This window comes from Dendrobates tinctorius, unplaced genomic scaffold (assembly GCF_039654945.1).
Source record: "Dendrobates tinctorius isolate UK_male_01 unplaced genomic scaffold, ASM3965494v1 ptg000114l, whole genome shotgun sequence".
In the NCBI taxonomy this organism is placed as follows: Eukaryota; Metazoa; Chordata; class Amphibia; order Anura; family Dendrobatidae; genus Dendrobates; species Dendrobates tinctorius.
Genome location: NW_027361782.1, coordinates 10,594,373 through 10,615,447, shown reverse-complemented (window position 1 = coordinate 10,615,447; position 21,075 = coordinate 10,594,373). Strand labels below are relative to the sequence as shown.

The window sequence follows — 21,075 nt, the reverse complement described above, 5'->3', positions numbered from 1 at the left end:
TTTTCTGAATGCAGCTTCGGAGGTGACTGGAGAAGGAAACATAACCAAGATCGATTCAGGAAAACTTAAAAGTTTTTACAAAATTGGTCAAAGTCTAAAAGTTCCTATCAAGTTATTTATCTTGGTTCAGAAGTGGAGTTTCTCTCGATTGTCGATGATGGAAGCAAAAACTCATTCATTTTAGATGAAAACAATAGAATAGTCATGTTACAAACAAATTCCAGACAGATTTTTTTATAAATGGATGCAATTATAAAAACTGTGTCCCTCATTTTCCTATAATGTTTGTGTTTTTTCATTTAGTTGAATTAAATTAGAAGTGAAGAAACTTACGGTATACGCAAAATCTGTGTGGTACCGCAATGGGGTTTACATAGAGGCACTGTAAGGGAAAGTCATAGATCATTGTAAATCTCAGAGTCAGGTGTGAAACGTTTTTTAGGGAGACATCATGGTTTCCTTGGTTTATCAGCACATACTTAGTGAATAATGCAATCTTTAGTCATTTTTGTGGAATTTTTAATATACCCTGAATTTTGTGCTGATATATCATATGACATATCCATATTTATTACGCAGGTTAAATTGGTTATTTGGGTTCAAATACATTAGTGCTCAGCCACAGATAAATATGGGTCCACATTGAGGGCCAAAATGGAACAATCGTGTCCCCACTCCTCCAGGCTTAGTCAGGAATAGAGTTGAGCAAATTTGTTTGGGTTCCCTTTCTTTCAGAGTGGTTCTGCAGGTGAGGACCACAGACCACATCTCGGGACCAATGCTTTCTTGCTGATGTTTTCGTCACTTTTGAATGTTGGTTGTGCTTTCACACTCGTGGTAGCATGAGAAGGACTCTACAACCCACACAAGTGGCTCAGGTAGTGCAGCTCATCCAGTATGGCACATCAATGCGAGCTGTGGAAAGATGGTTTGCCGTGTCAACGTAGTGTCCAAACCCCGTGTGGACCTCCAAAGAAATGCAATCCCACACCATTACTGACCCACTGCCAAACCGGTCATGCTGAAGGGTGTTGCAGGAAGATCGCTCTCCTCGGCGTCTCAAGACTCTGTCACATGTGCTCAATGTCAACCTCCTTTCATCTGTGAAGAACACAGGGCATCAGTGGCAAATTTGCCAATCCTGGTGTTCTGTGTCAAATGCCCAGCGCCCTGCACGGTGTTGGGCTGTGAGCACAAGCCCCATCTGTGGACGTCGGGCACTCAGACCTTCCTCATGGAGTCGGTTTCTAACTATTTGTGCAGGCATGCACATTTGTGGCCTGCTGGAGGTCATTTTGCAGGGCTATGTCAGTGCTCCTCCTGTTCCTCTTTGCACAAAGGCTGAGGTAGCTGTCCTGCTGCTGGTTTGTCGCCCTCCTACGGCCCCCTTCACATATCCTGGTGTACTGGCCTGTCTCCTGGTAGCGCCTCCAGCGTCTGGACACTAGGCTGACAGACACAGCAAACCTTCTTGCCACAACTCGCATTTATGTGCCATCCTGGATGAGCTGCACTACCTGAGCCACTTGTGTGGGTTGTAGACTCTGTCTCACGCTACCACGAGTGTGAAAGCACCACCAAAATTTAAAAGTGACCAACACATCAGCCAGAAAGCATTGGTACTGAGATGTGGTCCCCAACTGCAGAACCACTCCTTTATTGAGGGTGTCTTGATAATTGCCAATAATTTCCATCTGCTTTCTGTTCCATTTGCACAACAGCATGTGAAATTGACTGCCAATCAGTGTTGCTTCCTAAGTGGACAGTTTGATTTCACAGAAGTTTGATTTACTTGGAGTTATATTCTGTTATTGAAGTGTTCCCTTTATTTTCATGAGCAGTGTATAATGTACGTCAAAGACATGACGGCCGTGTGACTATAGCGGGTCAGGAATACTGGGAGGGAGAAGGTAGAGGTGATCAGAAAAAAGAAGAGCAGCTGCAGCGCAGGCTTGGAAAGGTCCAATGAGAGTACATATTTATTTAACCTCCGTCCCGAACCATAAAATCCTCAAAAAATTGCAGCTGCCTGTAGACTCCGATTTATTTTGGACCTTACCCTACCTCCATTCAGAAACATTACAGATTTCTACTTTCTGTATTTCCCATAAAACAAACAAAATAATTCACCGAAGTTCCACCATATTTAATTCTTAAACCTAGAAAAATAAATAAAAATGCAAATAAAAAGGTTTTAAAAGATTTAAAGACAAAAACAAACAAAAACAAACATACAATCTGGAGTTCTGCTTCTGAAATCGCCAAAGAATTATGAAATTCTATCCTAAAGAGTAATCAGGGCAGAAGCCACATATAATGTTCAGTACTTTCGGAAATACCATACTTTGCTTTAACTATCCTGTGCTCCAGTCACACTAAAAGCTGCAGGGAAGGGAAGAGTCAGCTAGGCTCGGTCAGACTTGGCACCAGCCGGCGTTGCTTTATTACATTGTGGACTATGTAGTGCGTCAGGCTCTGATAACGGCAGCGACACTGGAACCACCCAGATAGGTCACAATGCAACTCAGAACGTGCTTCAGAAGCGTGTGAAGGGATGAGAGGTCAGAACAGAAGTAAAAAAAAAATCCTGATATGTGAATGCAGCTTTGGATGTGACTAGAGAATATAAAGCAAAATACTTCCAAACAGACAGGAGACAGACATGATCATTTTTGTGATTTGGCTGCGTTGCCGGTTCCACATGAAGCTGCAGTCAGGGATGTCTGTGCAGCTGACAGTTTTCTGATGAGGAGGGGGGGGGGGTGGGGGGGGAGGAATTTGGTAATAGAAATTTTACAATATTTAAATTAACATAAAAAGCAAAAAATCTCCCAGATGTCGTAGTGCCCCCATGTCACGTAGTGTTATAGCGGATCATTCCTGGGAAAGTGATATAAAAGCTCACGTTGTACCATGATTTTCACCAGACCAGACTATGGCGGGTCATGTACCAATAATGGCGATTTACGTCACATTTCTAAACCGTTTCCTCCTCAATAACTGTCCGTACTTGTGCTCGTCCCTGCATCCGCTGGAAACAAAGTGTCTTCTAAAGAGATTTTTTATGTATTCGCGCCATTTTTCTGTTGTACGCAGCCTTCTGCCTGAGCCGCCAGGGGGACTTTAACCCTCGCTGCCCAAGGCCAGATCCAGGTCTGGGGCTCAGAGAAACAGGGTAGTGTTTTAACTGAATGCGTGAACTCATAATGGCGACAGAAAAAGAAAAAAAGTGAAATATTACATTTAAGAGTGGGAACATGAGAAATCTCAGTAAATACAATTCCATGCTCTGTCATGTCCTGTGCGTTACTGTCTGTTCCTGGGAAACATGGAGACCCCCTGAGCACGGATGCCATTAATGCTGACCCACAGTCGGAGACAGGAACCATGGTATTGCACACACGGTCCATTCAGGATGCCAGGTATTATGGACGCACCCATAATTTGTCACCCAGGTTTCTCAGGAACAGAATTATTGAGAATATGAATTTATTTGGGATTTTTGGTAATTTTCAATAGTCAGCAATGGTCGTGCGGATGTTATACAAGGGATGAACCGGGAGCAACGTCACTTCATAAGTAGAATGGAGCAAGGGCACTTAAATAAGGGACACACAATGACACGGACGATGGCACCAGTGACGATACATAAATGTCCATAACATCCCAAGAGGCGGCCACCATCCCCCCATCTTGTACATGATACTCCGTTGGCTCGGGACTTTCCTGTCTCTGCAGCGTCACCTCCCCGTTCAGAGCCACAGCCTTGTGCCATACATTATCAGAAGTCTGGGGAAAGATAATAATGGCTCATTCCTCGTCACCTGCCAGCAGGAACCCCAGGATAAAAGTGCTGCCCCGCTGACGTTCGCTTGCCGTCTGCTTTCCTGCAAGGTTTGGCGGAGGCCGGAGAAGTAGACTTGTGAAAACAGTAGCTGAATGGGGGAGCGGAAAATTGATGTGGAATTAGTCAAACAGCAAACAAAAACATTAAAACAAAAAACCCACATAAGTTGCAGCTACAATCTGTTGGCTGCTTGTTGGCAGTGAATAGAAAAGTTCTTGCTTGCACCTTGCTACAATGTATGACTGTACACAAACCTGTGTGCCAAACATGGCAGCTGCACAAATTGTTGATAGCTTGTAGCAGCACTGATACATTGTAACAACCCACAGCTTAGAACAGCCGTCTGGTCTCTGTGCCGGCCTTACCGATCAGACTTGCGTTCAGGTTGTTGTCACTGGTAAACTTCAGCAACTCTCGCAGAAATGACATCAAGTATCGGAATACGTTCCGGTGACACCGCGGCAGCTGGGAGATCACCTGCGGAGGGGGAGGGGAGCAGTGTTAGGAAGCCATTGACCGCAGGCGCTGTGACTCAATGATTGTGCTTGCGCACCTGCCGGCACAGCCGCGTGTCATGCGAACAGTCGATGCATCTCTGGTAGAGCTCGTAGCAGATCACTGGCTCCGGTAACGCCTCCAGGAAGATGAGCAGTGCCTCCGCGACAGAGTGATTGCTACCAGCTGGGAGCGACAATAAGGAAACACTTAAAGTATCAAATCCGTGATTGTGTGAGAGACAACAGGGATTGACCCTACAAACTGGGGCAACACATGAATAGTAATGGCGGCAATACGGCCTCACTGCTACAACATCGAGGAGATACGACATATACAATAGCGTCATGTGTAGGAGCAGACGTGTGTATATTTAATATCTGTGTATAAATACAAGGATGGGTGGGCATGAAAATGTCTGTATATATTGTGGTGCAGCGGTGTCCATGCTGTGCAGGAATGAGGCAGTAACCCAAGTTCAAAACAAAAATGTGTTTGATGTCCAAAGGAAAAAACTCACAGTGCACAGCACGCTGTATAATCCGGACCGCAGCCGTGAAATCAAAGACAGTCCGGGACCAGTTGCCGTGAGCGACCGCACCTCCATATAGGCTAAGGTGTCAGGCTTTAAGCTCCGCTGGCTCTGTGTTGCCTCACAGAGAAAACACTTTGCACAAGCCTCCTGCTCTGTCTGCTTCCAAGACCAACACTGACACACCCAAAACCCTATACCCGCTGCCCCACTACGATCCTGTAGATCGCTCCAAAAATAAAAGCCCATGCCGGGAATTTACTGAATAATGCCTTGGCGAAATAACCTGACCTGCTGTGAACACAAGGCACTCCAGCAGGTCTAATAGAACTCCGTCCTCATCCTGGGGGACACATAGCGTCCCTCGCATATGACACTGGTCACTGCCTCCCAATAAGGATGGGTGGGCATGAAAATGTGTGTATTATATCTATCACATACACATAGCAGGTGAGATACGTAGTGAACTCATCGCCAATGTTCTCAGTAAATCTATTTGTAAAGGTGCTATTCACATGAAATTCTCCCCAGATGTCGGTAACAGCCCACCCAATCCACACAAAAAAGAAATCACCATAGATGTCCATAAATTATGTGGAATAATAAGAAATGAGACAGGGAAAAGTACTGAACAAAGAAAGAAAGGAGCAAAAAGTCCTGGAAAGTACTGACATCGGCTGTGATCTATCAGTAATTAGTAGGGATGAGCGAATAGCTTCGGATAGGTCCTTATCCGAATAGCAGCATTGGGAACCTGGATACCTGGAGCGCTCCCTTTAATCAGCTGTTCGGCGCCGCAGCTGCATGTGTCGTGGGTGTGTGACAGTCACAACCCATGCATGGAGAGCCTGTTTCTTGTGACTGTCACACAGACGCAACACATGCAGCTGCAGCGCCTGCCAGGAAATAGGACGTATTTTTTATTGTTCTAGTCACAAATACAGAGATATCAGCTGCAGCTTCTTGGTTTCTGAATGACATGCTGGCCCCTTCCCCCATTACGTTTGTGTTTCCCAGGCACATAGCTGCATTTTTCTCTGTCTGTGTGTGATTCCAGCCCCCTCCCTCCAGGTGTAAAGTGAGCTGCTGACCAGCTAAAACCAGCCTTTGTTTAAGAAGCACATGGCTTTGGAAGTTTCTTTGTTCATGCAGACAGGTATATAATAAACGCAGATTAGGCATAGAAGTAGGAAACATATTTGGAATCTACATCATAAAAGCTATCCACAGGTGGGTTTTAATACTTCAGCAATCCCCAGAATCTGAGAAACTGATTTCTAACCAACCGAGCCACACAGCCACGACATGTTTAGATTTAAATGAAAGATAATTTTGTAAAAACGAGAATGACAGTCCTGCCGTCACTCTGCAAGCCTCGCAGCCAGAGTTATGGCTCTCATAAGTTTGTTAGTAACATTCAAAAGGGGAGTGCATTCCATAGCTCCACCTACCCAGGGGAAGCCATAAGACTAGGGGCATGAGTAGGAAGTTGTCTTTTTGCTTGGGGACCAGCTGTGCATTTTGACCTGCCGCTCTGGGAAGGTCCCCTCCCCAACTCCACAAGGTGTGACATTGACTGTTAAGCGTAAGTTCTCCTTTTAATCCATTCTTATTTTGTAATTGTTTGTATATATTGTAGTTGTCTTTCTTTGTAACATCTTTTGTACTTTTGTAAACACTGCCTATTCTTTTTGGAGAAAATCTATAAAATTTACTAGTTGTTTTCCATGCTCTTTAAAGGTATTGCCACGGCCTCTGAGCTCAAATTCCGCTACCGTTAAGGTTGGCTCCTGACCCGATATTGTAGAACCAGGAGTTGGTGGCAGCAAAGTGTGTTCTGGGGTATCTGTGAGATTCTGGCAGAGACAGAATGGAGGTTTTGTGTGTGCATTTCCCGCCTGAGACTGGTGACATACATACCGCCCTCCCTGCAGAGTGCCCAATAGCCAGTACATGACCAGGCAGCATTTCCGGCGACTACTTATCCTAGGTGTAGTTCCCTGACAGACCTGAGGGTAAGGGCGTGCCAGAGAGCTATAAGTTCCAAACAGGAACTGGAAAGTGGGATAATAAATCCCTGACGAACTGGGGGCAACTACAGACCCCCATTTCTTGACAGCTCCGAACAGTTGATTATCGGGAGCACTCCAGGTATCCGGTTTCCCGATGCAGCTATTTGGTAAGCGCTATAGCTATTCGGATAAGGACTTATCTGAAGCTATTCGCTCATCCCTAGTAATTAGGAAGCAATCCAAATATCACCAGCAATCCAAATATCACCCATAAAAAGGGTTCTCATTACCAAGGGGCCACACATGAAAAATCTCATGATGAGTAACACCAGTGAGCTGTCTCAAGACTTTCACAAGCTAATTGTTTAAAACATCATGATGGCATTGCTGAAAGTGAACACAGGTGACCGGCACAGCTGCACTACGCCAGGACTTCAAATCAGTACCGACTCAGGGATCCCGAGTGCCAAGCCATGAGATGAAATACTGAGAAAATGTCCAAATCCAAAAAACAAAGATGATAATGGCACTCGCCGTCCCATCAAATGTCCTTTATTTTGATTCACATTAAACAGAAGCAGGAGAGCTTTAAGTGGAGACGCACTGGATGACAGCCGTTTTGCTAAGATATGCGCTTCTACGGGTCCGAGCATATCACGTACAAGCGCATATCAGCACGAAACGGCCGTCGTCCAGTGCGTCTCCACTTAAAACTTTCCTGCCTGTGTTTTATGTGAATCCAAATAAAGGACATTTGATGGGACAGTGAGTGCCATTCTCTTCTTCATTTTTGGATCCTGATGGCATTGGTTACAGAGGAATTTCTAAGCTACTGGAGAGGTTCCAGTGAGCTCTGTTGGGGCCATAATCCAGAAGTGGAAAGAACATCATTTCACCATAATCCGGCCACAACCAGGTGCTCCCCGCCAGATTTCACCATAAACCAGCAACAACCAGGTGTTTCCCACAAGATACCACCATAAACCGGCCACAACCAGGTGCTCCCCGCAAGATTTCAAATTGAACTTTTACTATGTTCAACTAAAATAATGGAGCCCCTTTGGTCCACTAAAAATAAGATAAGACAGGACATACCTACATGCAAAAAAGTCACATAGAAATCATCACTTGATTTTAGTGATGAGAATATAAACATGGACCTGTGAATACTTGTTTTTAGACCAGGGATATTACCTGAGGAACAGACCCAGTCTCAACAATCAATATCCTCACATTCTACCCAGGTCATTAACCTTTCATCAAGAGTCCTTAGTGATCTTGAAATTCAAGTTTTGAACACAGGCCTCAACTTTGTACCCATTTCCAGATTTTTGAAAGTATAAAAGATCTCCATCTTTTTGTAAGAAAATTGAAGTGCAGAAAACACTATCAGAGAAGACAGACATCTTTGTCAGGACTCAGCAGGGCTGTGGAGTCGGTAAGCCAAACCTCCGACTCCAACTCCCTCATACCAGGGCTGTGGAGTCGGTAAGCCAAACCTCCGACTGACTCCAACTCCTCAATTTCCATGACTCCAAGTCCGACTTCACAGCCCTGTTTGTCAGGACATAAACATCCCAGATGCATTACTACCAGACATTAGACATCTTTACAATCTAGCAGACTCCACTCCAGAGCACTTGGGTGAGGGTCCCATTCATATAACTTAAAGCCAAGAGTCAGAGAATGTCTCCAGTCCATGGTGATCAATCCACTATCGATGTATTTGTAGAGGTAGCGACAAAGGACCTAGAGGACTTTGGAGCCAAAGTCAGGGGTGGGAAATATAATCTCTCTAAACCAGAAATGGAGGCTATATGGGTGTTGGAGAAAGAATCCAATCTTGTCATTAAATCCTCTAACAAAAGGGGGAAATATCGTTGTCATTGTCTATATAAAGACTACCAAGATATGTGCCAGACCATTCTAAATGATCAAAACTTTTATAAGAAATTATCTTCCAATCCTACATTTATTTTTGGCAGACAATTAAAAGATTTTGGATGATGGGCTCACCAAATCCCTTACTGATAAAAATGAATATAACTGTCTTTATCCGTCGCATCCAACCAACTGTGGCGACTTTCTATTGTCTCCCCAAAATTCATAAGGGCTTATCACCCTTGAGAAGGAGACCAATAGTATCAGGGATTGACAGCTTTTGTCATTATGCAGGTGTGTATTTAGATGAATTACTCAAACCTTATGTCACATCCCTTAATTCGTATACGAGTGATTGAACAGACCTTCTAAGGAAATTGGATGTTTTGGTGTTGGAACCAGAGTCAATTCTCTGTAGCATTGATGTTGAAGCTTTGTACCCTTCCATTAATCACTCTGATGGTCTGAAGGCTGTTGATTATTTCCTCAAATCATAGGGGCCAACAATATTTTAATCATAATTTGTTCCTACTTACTCCTCTTGAATTCTGTCCGACAAAAAATGTTTTCTTGTTCAATGGTTCACTCTACCACCATCTCAGGGGCACAGCTATGAGTAGCCCCTGCGCACCATCTTATGCCAACTTGTTCCTGAGCTGGTGGAAGGACACCATTGTTTTTGGTGACACCCCCCTAGTGAAGACTGTTCCAAAATTACATTTTGGTCACGGTACATTGACTATGTACTAGTAATATGGAATGGTGATGTTACAAGCCTTACCAATTTTGTAGCAAAACTTAATGACAAGCCTCTTGATTTGTCCTTCACCTTTGAACACCATGAGATAGAGCTTTCTTTCCTGGATCTTAACATCCAAAAAACCCTGGATGGATATCTTAATACCAAAATCTACAGAAAGCCCACACCCACTGAAGAAGGGCATTCCGAAGGGGCAATACTTTTAAGTACAGCGTAAATGCTCTTCTGAGAATTACTATCAAGAACAAGCAGCTGACTCGCGTGAACGCTTTTTGGAGAGAGACTATCCAGATGGCATTTTCAGCAAGGTATATAATGAGACAAAATATATTAATAGAACACAATTACTGACGCCAACTTCACATAAAGAGGAATCAACCTCATGTCGGTATATCACCACTTACAACAATGGTACACAACTTGTACAGTCAATTCTCAAAAAACATTTGCCTATTTTGCAGATGGATGAAGACATTGGGGACCTGGTGGGACCTTATCTGAAAATCACCTCCCAGAATGGAAGATCTATAGGCAACAGAATTGTACGCAGCCATTTTGTTCCCCCAAAGAAAGAAACCTGGCTAATAACCTTAAAGGGTGCTACAAATGTAATGGTTGTGTAACTTGCTCAGTCATGTCCACGGGACATTTTAGAAGCAATGTCACAAACCAGGAATTTCAAATATACCATTTTATCAACTGCCACACAAAATGGATCATTTATAGAGCAGTATGACACTGTGGCATGGAATATATAGGGAAAACAATACGCGAGTTTAGAAGACGGATAGGTGACCATGTTAGAGAAATTTCCCTAAAAAGAGATATCCCTTTGGCTAGGCACATGAACAGTGACCACAATGGAGACACTTCCAAATTGAGATTCATGGGCATCGACAATAGATGTACCTAAAAGGGGTGGCAATTGGAATAGGATGGTGCTGCAGTGTGAGACAAGATGGATATATCATCTAAAAACATATACACCCCGGGGCCTTAATGAGACCCTCACTTTCAATTGATTTTTATGATGGGGTCAACCGCCGCGGAGTGGGGGCGCCATTCTCGTTTCCCCATAGGCTGCCAATCTCCACTGACAGGTAGGATCATATACAGGTTTAAGATTTAGGTTGTACCTGTCGGCACAGTCCTATTCCATTTGCCTATATCCAAAAAGCTCTGTTTTTTTTTTTTTTTTACACTTTTTCCCTCCCACCTCCCTTTTCATCTGGCTTTCTTTCCTTAACCTGCTAGACCAAGAAATCACTATTGTAGGGACAACTAGGGTTTCAGACAGGGCCAGTCGTCGTTTTCTCTTTATTACCAATGCCCATTTTTCGGATCCTCCCGCCTTTGGGGGTTGTTAGGATCTTAAGTATCAATCACAGTTGATCGTAATATTGCCCTTTTATGACACATCAACGTTTTTCTACCTTTCTGTGATGTGGATCGAAAGATACAAGTTTCAAATAACTTTTCCATTTATTTTGGGAGTGATATATATAAGCTGCAATCAAGAACACCAGATCAGAAAGGCTATTTGCATCAGTAAAGATGCGGAGGCCGGAAGTGACGACTGATCATGCCGGCCCCTCAAGTGACAAGTGCATGTCACTGATGAGGTCCACGTTAATGCGCAACGGAAAGGACATCCTTGCTACGCCATTCGGCGGTCTAAAGATCTCTGACCGCCGACGTGATGTACCAGACCTTCTCTCTTTCATACGTGATGATGCGTCCATCATGTTAAAAACCCCATATCTATTTAATAGTTAATTTCGCCCCTTATAATTCGATTGATGAAACGCGTTGGGAGCTAACCTTGGAGATACAGTGTAAAAGATCCTACGGAAAATCTTTTTGGTGAGGTATTGGATGGATGTATATGAGGACCTCCACTATCCTAATAGGGCAAACAGGATTCGACAGATATTGAATGAATTTGATCTGGTAGAACAAGGAACAACGTTGGGTGAGATTGTTCTCTGTTTTCATACATATTACCTGATATGTTTACTAATACTCACCAGAGCATTGATCTGGTTGTTGTAGTTCGCTTTATAAGTGAGATAATAATAATCTTTATTTTTATATAGTGCTAACATATTCCGCAGCGCTTTACAGTTTGCACACATTACCATTGCTGTCCCCGATGGGGCTCACAATCTAATTTCCCTATCAGTATTGTCTTTGAAACAGGAGTCAAGGGAGGAATCCAACGCAAACAAAGGGAGAACATACCGTACAAACTCCTTGCAGATGTTGTCCTTGGTGGGATTTGAACCCAGGACTCCAGTGCTGCAAGGCTGCAGTGCTAAACACTGAGCCACCGTGCTACCAGCTGCTTGTTGGGTGTTTTTGCCACCAAAAACTGGGAAAACTTATTGACTTGAATATAAGACGAGGGTGGGAAATGCAGCAGCTATTGGTAAATTTCAAAAATAAAAATAGATACTAAAATGGTGGCCCCATAAGATGCTCCATATTAAAATATGCCATATATAATGCTGCAGAAAGGTTAATGGTGGCCCCATAACATGCTCCATATTAATATATGCCCCATATAATGCTGCACAAAAGGTTAATGGTGGCACCGTAACATGCTCCATATTAATATATGCCCCATATAACAATGCTGCTGCTGCGATTTAAAAAAAAAAAAAATGACATACCTCTCGTCGCTGCTCCTCAGCATCGCTGGCTCTCTGCAGTGACTGTTCAGACAGAGGGCGCGCACTAAACACGTCATTGTGTCCTCTAACCTGAACGTCACAGCCAAAGGACCCGGGAGACAGCACAGCGGTGGAACGGGAACAGGTGAATATGGCATGGCTCACCCTCCCGGCATCTGCACATCAGGCTCTGCTACATCTCAGTCCCGGCATCTGCATCTCTCTTCCTGTCTTCTTCCTGTGCGGTCACATGGTACCGCTCCTTAAAGTAATGAATATGCTCTCCACCCCTATGGGAGTGGAGACATGTCCATATTCATTACTTTAAGGAGCGGTACCATGTGACCGCACAGGAAGACAGGAAGAGAGATGCAGACGTCGGGACTAAGATTCAGCAGAGCCTGATATGCAGAAGCCAGGAGAGTGAGTATGATGTCTCCTGCTTCCCGGGCTCCCCATCCGGCTTTCTGGCGTATGAGTCGTGTATAAGACAAGAGGGTCTTTTTCATCCCAAAAAAGGGGCTGAAAAACTCGGCTTATACACAAGTATATACGGTATTATATTTCCCTAAAGCCTGGTTCATATTGCGTCAGAGCAGTCTGCTCAACGCACGCTAATGCTACTCTTATTTTTTATCGTGTTATGCGATCGCACTAGGGCAGATGCTCCATCTGCACTAGCAGTGACGGACCCTCCAACGCTGCAGACCGCGTCCGAGGGTCAGTCACAGAATGACGGCACATCGCTAACGCATGCCGATTATGACATGCGTTAGCGATGCGCTACGTTATGGCAGTCTATGGCAGCGTTAACGGATGCGTTACATCGCGTTAATGCCGCTTTGTAACACAATCCGTTAAACGGACTGCCATAAAGCAATGTGAACCTAGCCTAACGCATGTTTATATTCTCCTTACTAAAATCAAGTGATGATTTCTATGTGACTTTTTTGCATGTATGTATGTCCTGTCTTATCTTATTTTTAGTGGACCAAAGGGGCTCCATTATTTTAGGTCAACCTAGTAAAAGAAGAGTTGTCCAAGAGCCAAGGACACTTGTGGAGATCTACAGAAAGACCTAGAATCATCAGGCACAACTGTTTCACAGAAAACTATCAGTTTTGTCAATCTCCATGGCCTATATGGACACTAACCACACAAATGCCATGGCATATATGCAAGCTCATCACGCAACCACCATGGCCTGTATGAACGCTCAGAAAATAACCTCCGTGGCCTGCATGCACATTCACCATGCAACCTACATGGCCAGTTTGCACGCTTCACCATGCAAGACTCCATTGCTGAACAAAAAGCATGTTCCTGCATGTTTACAGTTTGCTCCACAAAATTTATACAAGCCTGTGAGATACTGGGAGAATATAGTCTGGTCAGATAAGAACACAATTTTCCTCTTTGGAGGCCGTAACACACACCACTTTAGAGGCCAAAAGACACGGCATATCACCCCAAAAACACCATACTAGCACATAAGTACATGGATGTACGCGTATACGTGGGTGTGGAGTAGATCTTGGGTTACAATCTTTTTGCTCCTCACATAACAATATGGAACATGATCTGGAACATTCATTGTTGTGCGGACGGCTCAGAAGGATACGGATGTTGTCTGGGATGCTCGTGTCCAGACAGTCGATGATCTGCTGCAATTCCTCCTGTTTTCCTGGAGTCTGGAATAAATCTTCCTGCAAGATAAAAGTGGATCAGAATAAAAACCGCCGTTAAAGTAACCAATCAGGAGGCTGGAAGTAAGCCCCGCCTCTTGTTACCTCTTGAGTCTTATTAGTCAGGTGACTTATGTGATTCTAGTGGTGCAGGGCTTATGTCACATGACACCTCTGATTCTGCTGACAGGTCATTTTCGGGTCATCTTACTGGCCCTTTTAAGCCGGCACTTTGGCCCCCACTGACATGTACAGGGGTCTGTCCTGTAACTTGTCAGATGAGGTGTAGTCGAATTAGAGCACAAACCTGGCGGCAGGCGTTCTTGTACAAGTGGTCAACCAGGAGCCACATCTCCTTCGGGATCTTCAGGGGCCTCTCAGCCATGCCGTCCACCTCCTCCGACATCTGCAGGACGGCTTTCTCCTGGGGAAGAGACACAGTCATGATGAGAATACAGTATAGTGTATAGGAACACGGCGGCATAGGTGGAGGGGAGGGCCTGTGCTGCACTTCAGCCTCCACAATGAGTGCATGAGGCCGCCATACACAAGCGCTGAGCACTGACGAGACCGTCCTAAAAGGTGGCACATTTATCACTGCGCCGCTCATGGTCTGATAAGACGGGGTGCAGCTTTACTGCGGCCACTTGAGATTCACCAAACTGTGGTGGAATTATAATGCACAGGAGTAGTCATTGAGCCGTGGCCTTTCATGGCCGCCCCTTGTCAGGCACGTTGAAAAAAAAAAGTGTCCAATATATGTGGTGTGAGGCAAGAAAGATGGGGTTTTGACTAAAATTTGATAAGAGTCTGACTTAGCGAATTGACAACAGTACGTGAACTCGTCCAGAAATCACGGGTGTACAACGTGGCTTCAGGCGGCTGAAACTTCAGCGACCACAATGCTGCCAAATGGTGCTGCACCATTGTCATAGAAAATATTAAAAATCCTTGAAGTCACTCATATCCCCCCTCCCATTTGCCATAAGGAAACAGGAGCTAGTAACCAAAGCAGCCTTTATGTAAAATGGCAGTCCACAAAGATGTGAAGCAGATAAATTACCATGCAAGAAGTCCTCCTTATGCCCAGGTGGCTGAAGAGGATGGGTATTGTGCATAAAAGAGCTATACAATAGACAGGATCATTGAGCCAAGAGAAGTCCTTTTCAGAGAGTTAGACAACAAAGTAGAGGAAACCTTTTGTCCACAGGAATTACATTGTCCACTCAAGATAAATATTTTACATGTACCCTAGAGACCATTGTCCCCCAGGGAAGGGTTGCACCTGCGACAGAAAAAAGACTCCGAACAAAAACATAGAATATTGTACTTTCTATATATTCGATATTCATGAAACACACATTGTTGGCACTGGGGTTAACCAGGTAAACAGATATATATTTTCTCATAATTATAACCGCCGTCAAAATGCCCCAAAGCCTATGTGCCATAAAACCACCAGCAGCTAAGCCATGTTTGGTCTCTTAAGGCCCTGTCTCACATAGCATGATCGCTAATGCGTCACCGATTTTGTGACGCAACAGCGATCTCGCTACATGTGACACATAGCGGCGACCGCCCCCCCTGCTGGAGATCGCTGATCGTGCAGGAATGTCTTGGGCCATTTTTTCGTTGTCGGCGTCCTGCTGGCCAGCATGCATCACTGTGTTTGATCGCTGTTGCGTCGCTGAAGAGATCTGCCTGTTTGGCAGCTTACTAGCGATCATTTAGCGATGCACCAGAGATCCTTACCAGGTCGTATCGTTGTTGGGATCGCTGGTGCGTCGCTAATGAAACGGGACCCTAAGCATAGATAAAATCCTAATGCAAAACATGGCATTGACCTCAACCTTCTGCGGTAATCCGGAGAGGAGTTATTGCATAAGTCGGGATTTCCTACAATCAAGAAGGGCCGAGACCGCCCCACAACACGGCCCATGTCATCACACGGGTGTGTGGGTGGGACTCAGGGTCTGATAAAAGATCAAGCTCAATTATGATCTGTGTTCCTGTAGAGAGTTACATAATGTGTATGCAAGAATCCTGTTTATTGACAGCTCCCAGTGAAGCGCTCTCCTTTGGCTAAAACTGAATTGTCTCTGTGATCGGTATAGTAAGTTCTCCTGTTAATTGCTTTTATTTTATGTAACTGTTTTTGCTGTATTGTTTTGTCCCCCTTGTAAAATCGTTTGTATATTTTTCATAAACACTGCCTCCCTTTGGATTAAGTATAAAAAGTAATAGTTCTGTTCCTTCTTTTCTATAAACTACACCTCAAAGTGAAAACTACCGTAAACAGTGTCCAATTGGCTGAAAAGGATTGGTGTTGGCGGCAAGTAGTCTGGTGTTGTCTTGGACTTAACGGTGACCGTACCAGGATGTGTACACATATTCCACGTGTTGTAATCCAGAGGTGTATATGCCGTACGATCACCGTTAGTTTTCCGATAACCGGCCTAGTGGTGCGAACAGCCTGCGGCCTTCTCCGTTGATCAACAACCAATCGTTTAATTGTCCAGACAACAGGGGGCAGCAGAGAGCTGTTTACTCCAAAGATCACAGATATATATACGTATATAATCTCGCAGAAGAATGAAGTTTTTATTTCCTCTACACCAAACATTAAAGCTTTTGACTGAAGGATGTAAGAAGCCTTAGAGCCGATAGAAACAACGTCACTATTAATAAAGATGCACGGAGGCGCAGGGCGTTGGGCTCCAATGCCGCCCGGAGGCACGGGGCATTCGGCTCCAGTGTGGCTATGTGGGAACCAAAGAATTGTGCGGCTAAAATTTGTGATACTTTGTGATCAGCGGCATCAGAGGTGACGCTCATCTCTGGCGGCTCCGTTATATTCAGCCACCAGAACATTACACGTAAAGGAGACTTTACAGGGGTCCTCCCGTAACTCCTCCGGGCAATTAGGGGAGTAACTGCTTCACACAAATCGCTCCAGTCAAAAGCCATTTTCTATGAGATTAACGAAGCGACAAGAAAATGAGGATCCACAAAGCACAAATCACAAGTGACGTAGTGACACACAGGGGCACGGGCGGGTATAGCGGGGGAGGGTTACCTTCTCTGAGAAGTTGTCTTCTCCCTACGAGCAAAGCAGTATGGAGGAAAAGAGGAAAAACATCAATGAGACGGCAAAGCCGGAGAACACAGGAAGCAGCACGAAGAGATGGTGCCATCAGTGACAATACAGCACTCTAGGGGGGAATCAGTGATATCACAGCGCTCTAGGGGGGAAATCAGTGACATCACAGCACTCTACAGGGGAATCAGTGATATCACAGCGCACTAGGGGGGAAATCAGTGTCATCACAGCGCACTAGGGGGGAAATCAGTGACATCACAGCGCACTAGGGCGGAAATCAGTGACATCACAGCGCACTAGGGCGGAAATCAGTGACATCACAGCGCTCTGGAGGGGAATCAGTGACATCACATGGCTGAATGGGTGATGGGGGGGGGGGATTACTGACATTACAGTGCTCTATGGGAGAGAAGGAATAAGTGACATCACCGTGCTCTATGATGGCTATGAGAGCGGCAGATCAGTGACATCACAGCACTTATGGGGGGGTAGGAGTGAGCGACATCTCAGCGCTCCATGGAGGGGGGGGGGGGGGAATCAGTGATATCATACCACTCTACAGTCGATGGGCGACATCAGTGACGTCACATCGCTGAATGGGTGATGGGAGGGATTATTGACATCACAGTGCTCTATGGGGGTGGGGGAATGAGTGACATCACAGCGAATCTATGTGGGGCCGATTTGACTTTAAGGGGTCCAGTAAGTCCATGTAGCCCCCTTAGAAGAAGCCCCGACACCCCATAGCAGACAAAGAGCCTCACCAGGTCGATGAGATTGGTGACCGGGATCTCCCGGATCGGCCGCTTCATTCGGCAGAGGGCTTCCAGGGACGTCCCGAAGGTGCTGACCAGATAACTGCCGCTGATGGTGAGGAAGTAGTCCTTGCCCCGGTCCAGGTGCAAGACCAGGATGTCCTCAATCAGGTCTTGGCCCGAGTTCAGCAACGTCACCGAATCCTTACTGACATAAATGTCCAGACTGATCTCCACCGACTCATCTGTAACCGAAGACCCCAACATTAGGGACACAGGAAGGGGGTGCCCGAGTACCTATGACACCAGTAATGGGAGGGGGGTCCGTATACATAGAATAGTAGTAATGGAGGGGAGCAGTGCATCCACCCCACCAGTAATGGGGGGAAACTGTATCTACACCACCAGTAATGGGGGGGGATCCGTGTACCTATGACACCAGTAATGGGGGGGTGGTGTGCCTGTCTACCCATTACACCAGTAATGGGGGATCCGTACATCTACACCTCCAGCAATGGGGGTGTATCTACATCACCAGTAATGGGGGAGAAGGTGGAGAGAGATGGGCGGACACCTTGATCTTCGGGTCCGGCTGAACAGTTACAAAAAGTTTGGGTTCAGGTACCAGAACAGTACCCGGACCTCATTCACTTTTTCTGGGTGTCTGTGTTTTCTTACACTGTGACTATAGGATTACTAACGGATAGGTGTCTTATAGACGCCTCTCCATTACTAAGCCGTGGGCTTGATGTCACCTGACAATACAAAGGTGACATCAACCCCCCAACTATCACCCCAATTTCCACCACTACAGGGCAAGTGGGAAGAGCCGGGCAAAGCGCCAGAAGTGGCGCATCTAATAGAAGTGCCTTTTCTGGGCTGCTATTTTAAGGCTGGGGGGGGGGCGGCAATATCCATGGCCCCTTACCAGCCCGAGAATACAAGCCCCCAGCAGTCTTATTTAGTAAGGCTGGTTGTCAAAAATGTGGGGGACCCCACAATGTTTTTTTTATTATTTATTTAAATAATTAAAAAAAAACAGCTTGGGGGACCCCTGTATTCTTGATAACTAGTCTTGCTGAAGCTGACAGCTGAGGGTTGCAGCCCCCAGCTGCGAGTTTTGTCTGGCTGGTTAGCAAAAATACAGGGGAACCCACGCCGTTTTTTTTATTTTAATTATTTATTTACAGCGCAGGAGCGGCTAATACTCCCATCCGCAGCTCATGCTCTCACTGTTATTAGTGGCAGCAGGTGTCAGATGATGGGATCAGTAGTCCCATCAGCTGACACCAGTAACTAGAGGTAAGCTTTATACCTCTGATCACAGTTGAGCGCTCACGCTGTCTTCTGACAGTGTGGGAATGGCGGCTCTCTGACCGGTGGGGATGATTTCACCGCCGATCAGAAGCAGTGTTTGCCGCGCTGCCAGGCACATGGATGTTCGGGCTGCCGAACCCAAACAGTAATACGGACTTCCTGGTGAAGTCCGTGTTCGGAGTCCGTGCCAGAACTGTAGGTGTTCAGTACAGACGCCGAACTACTGTTTGGGTTCACCCATCTCTAAAGGGGAATCAGTGTATCTGCATCACCAGTAATGGGTGAGGGAGGAGGGGTAGGTCAATGTATCTACACCACCAGTAATGGTGGAGGGGGGGGGGTCAGTGTATCTACACCACCAGTAATGAAGGGTCCACACATGTAACCCTGGGGATGTCAGCGCAGTGTATGGACACTTACTTGGCTCCAGGTAGCCCTCGCAGGGCTCGGCTCGCAGCCATGGCTTGCAGTACTGAGAGTCGTTCAGTTTGGGAATGAAGGAGAAGTGGCACGGCACCTGTCCGTCATTCTGGATGACAAACTTTTCTTTTTGGAGCTGCCGGAATCGCACAAGATCGAACTTAAACTGCGAGACAGAAATCAGAAAAATTTAAAAACAGGAAGGAGGATATGAAAGCACAATATACAACATAGGGTCATTACTGCCTCTCTCCACAGAGGTCACCACATGTATAGAGCAATAACGTGGCGGTCAGCTCACTTCTGTTCTGCTGAGCTTCAGGGATGGAAGAAAATCGTTCTCCATCCGATCCATCATCCGCACAATGTCCTCAAACGCTTTCCTGTATTTCCGCTCATCCACGACCTTAACCTGGAACATGAAAGAGGATGAATTAATGTATCCTTGCCCAAAGTTGGGGACCCAACCGCCCACCTAGAGCCTCATCCAAAGGAGGGGACCACCCCCCACCTACAGCCTCGTCCAAAGGAGGGGACCCCACCGCCCACCTACAGCCTCGTCCAAAAGGAGGTACCCTCCACCTACAGCCTCATCCAAAATAGGAGACCCCCCCACCTACCTACAGCCTCGTCCAAAAGGAGGGGACCCTCCCACCTGCAGCCTCGTCCAAAAGGAGGGGACCCCTCCCACAGCCTCGTCCAAAAGGAGGGAGACCCCCCCCACCTACAGCCTCGTCCAAAAGAGGGGACCCTCCCACCTACAGCCTCGTCCAAAAGAGGGGACCCTCCCACCTACAGCCTCGTCCAAAAGAGGGGACCCTCCCACCTACAGCCTCGTCCAAAAGAGGGGACCCTCCCACCTACAGCCTCGTCCAAAAGAGGGGACCCTCCCACCTACAGCCTCGTCCAAAAGAGGGGACCCCCCACACCTACAGCCTCGTCCAAAAGAGGGGACCCCCCACACCTACAGCCTCGTCCAAAAGAGGGGACCCCACCACACCTACAGCCTTGTCCAAAAGAGGGGACCCCACCACACCTACAGCCTTGTCCAAAAGGAGGAGAACCCCCACCTACAGCCTCGTCCAAAAGGAGGGGACCCCACCGCCAACCTACATCCTCCTCCAATGGAGGGAACCCCACTGCCAACCTACAGCCTCGTCCAAGGGAGGGAAGCCCACCGCCAACCTACAGCCTCGTCCAAAGGAGGGAAGCCCACCACCAACCTACAGCCTCGTCCAAAGGAGGGAAGCCCACCTCCAACCTACAGCCTCGTCCAAAGGAGGGAAGCCCACCGCCAACCTACAGCCTCGTCCAAAGGAGGGACGTCCACCGCCAACCTACAGCCTCGTCCAAAGGAGGGACGCCCACCGCCAACCTACAGCCTCTTCCAAAGGAGGGACGCCCACCGCCAACCTACAGCCTCGTCCAAAAGAAGGGAACCTTCAGCTACAGCCTCGTCCGCCTAAAAGCGGAACCCCCCCCCCCTCGTCCAAAAGAGGGCACCCCCGTACCTACAGCCTCGTGAAAAGGAGGAGACCACTGCACTTACAGCTTCGTGAAAAAGAGGGGACACCTGCACATACAGCCTCATCCAAATGA

At 46.4% G+C, this 21,075-nt stretch overlaps 1 protein-coding gene across 6 annotated transcripts in view; it reads right to left on the bottom strand.

Annotated features, from left to right (window-relative positions):
• Positions 1–2,125: 2,125 nt before the first annotated feature.
• OCRL (OCRL inositol polyphosphate-5-phosphatase) overlaps positions 2,126–21,075 on the bottom strand; it is a 54,162-nt gene continuing 35,212 nt past the window's right edge. For 3 of the 6 annotated variants that reach the window (XM_073589859.1, XM_073589855.1, XM_073589860.1), the window contains 9 exons: positions 19,778–19,888; positions 19,477–19,642; positions 17,749–17,984; positions 16,961–16,984; positions 14,192–14,308; positions 13,761–13,905; positions 4,401–4,528; positions 4,213–4,324; positions 2,126–3,935 (listed from right to left, as the gene is read on the bottom strand). In XM_073589859.1, coding sequence (XP_073445960.1) covers positions 3,811–3,935; positions 4,213–4,324; positions 4,401–4,528; positions 13,761–13,905; positions 14,192–14,308; positions 16,961–16,984; positions 17,749–17,984; positions 19,477–19,642; positions 19,778–19,888 — 1,164 coding nt within the window. In that variant the 3' untranslated portion in view covers positions 2,126–3,810. The remainder of the gene's footprint in view (positions 3,936–4,212; positions 4,325–4,400; positions 4,529–13,760; positions 13,906–14,191; positions 14,309–16,960; positions 16,985–17,748; positions 17,985–19,476; positions 19,643–19,777; positions 19,889–21,075) is intronic. The other 3 variants (XM_073589857.1, XM_073589856.1, XM_073589858.1) reach the window with 3 other exon arrangements.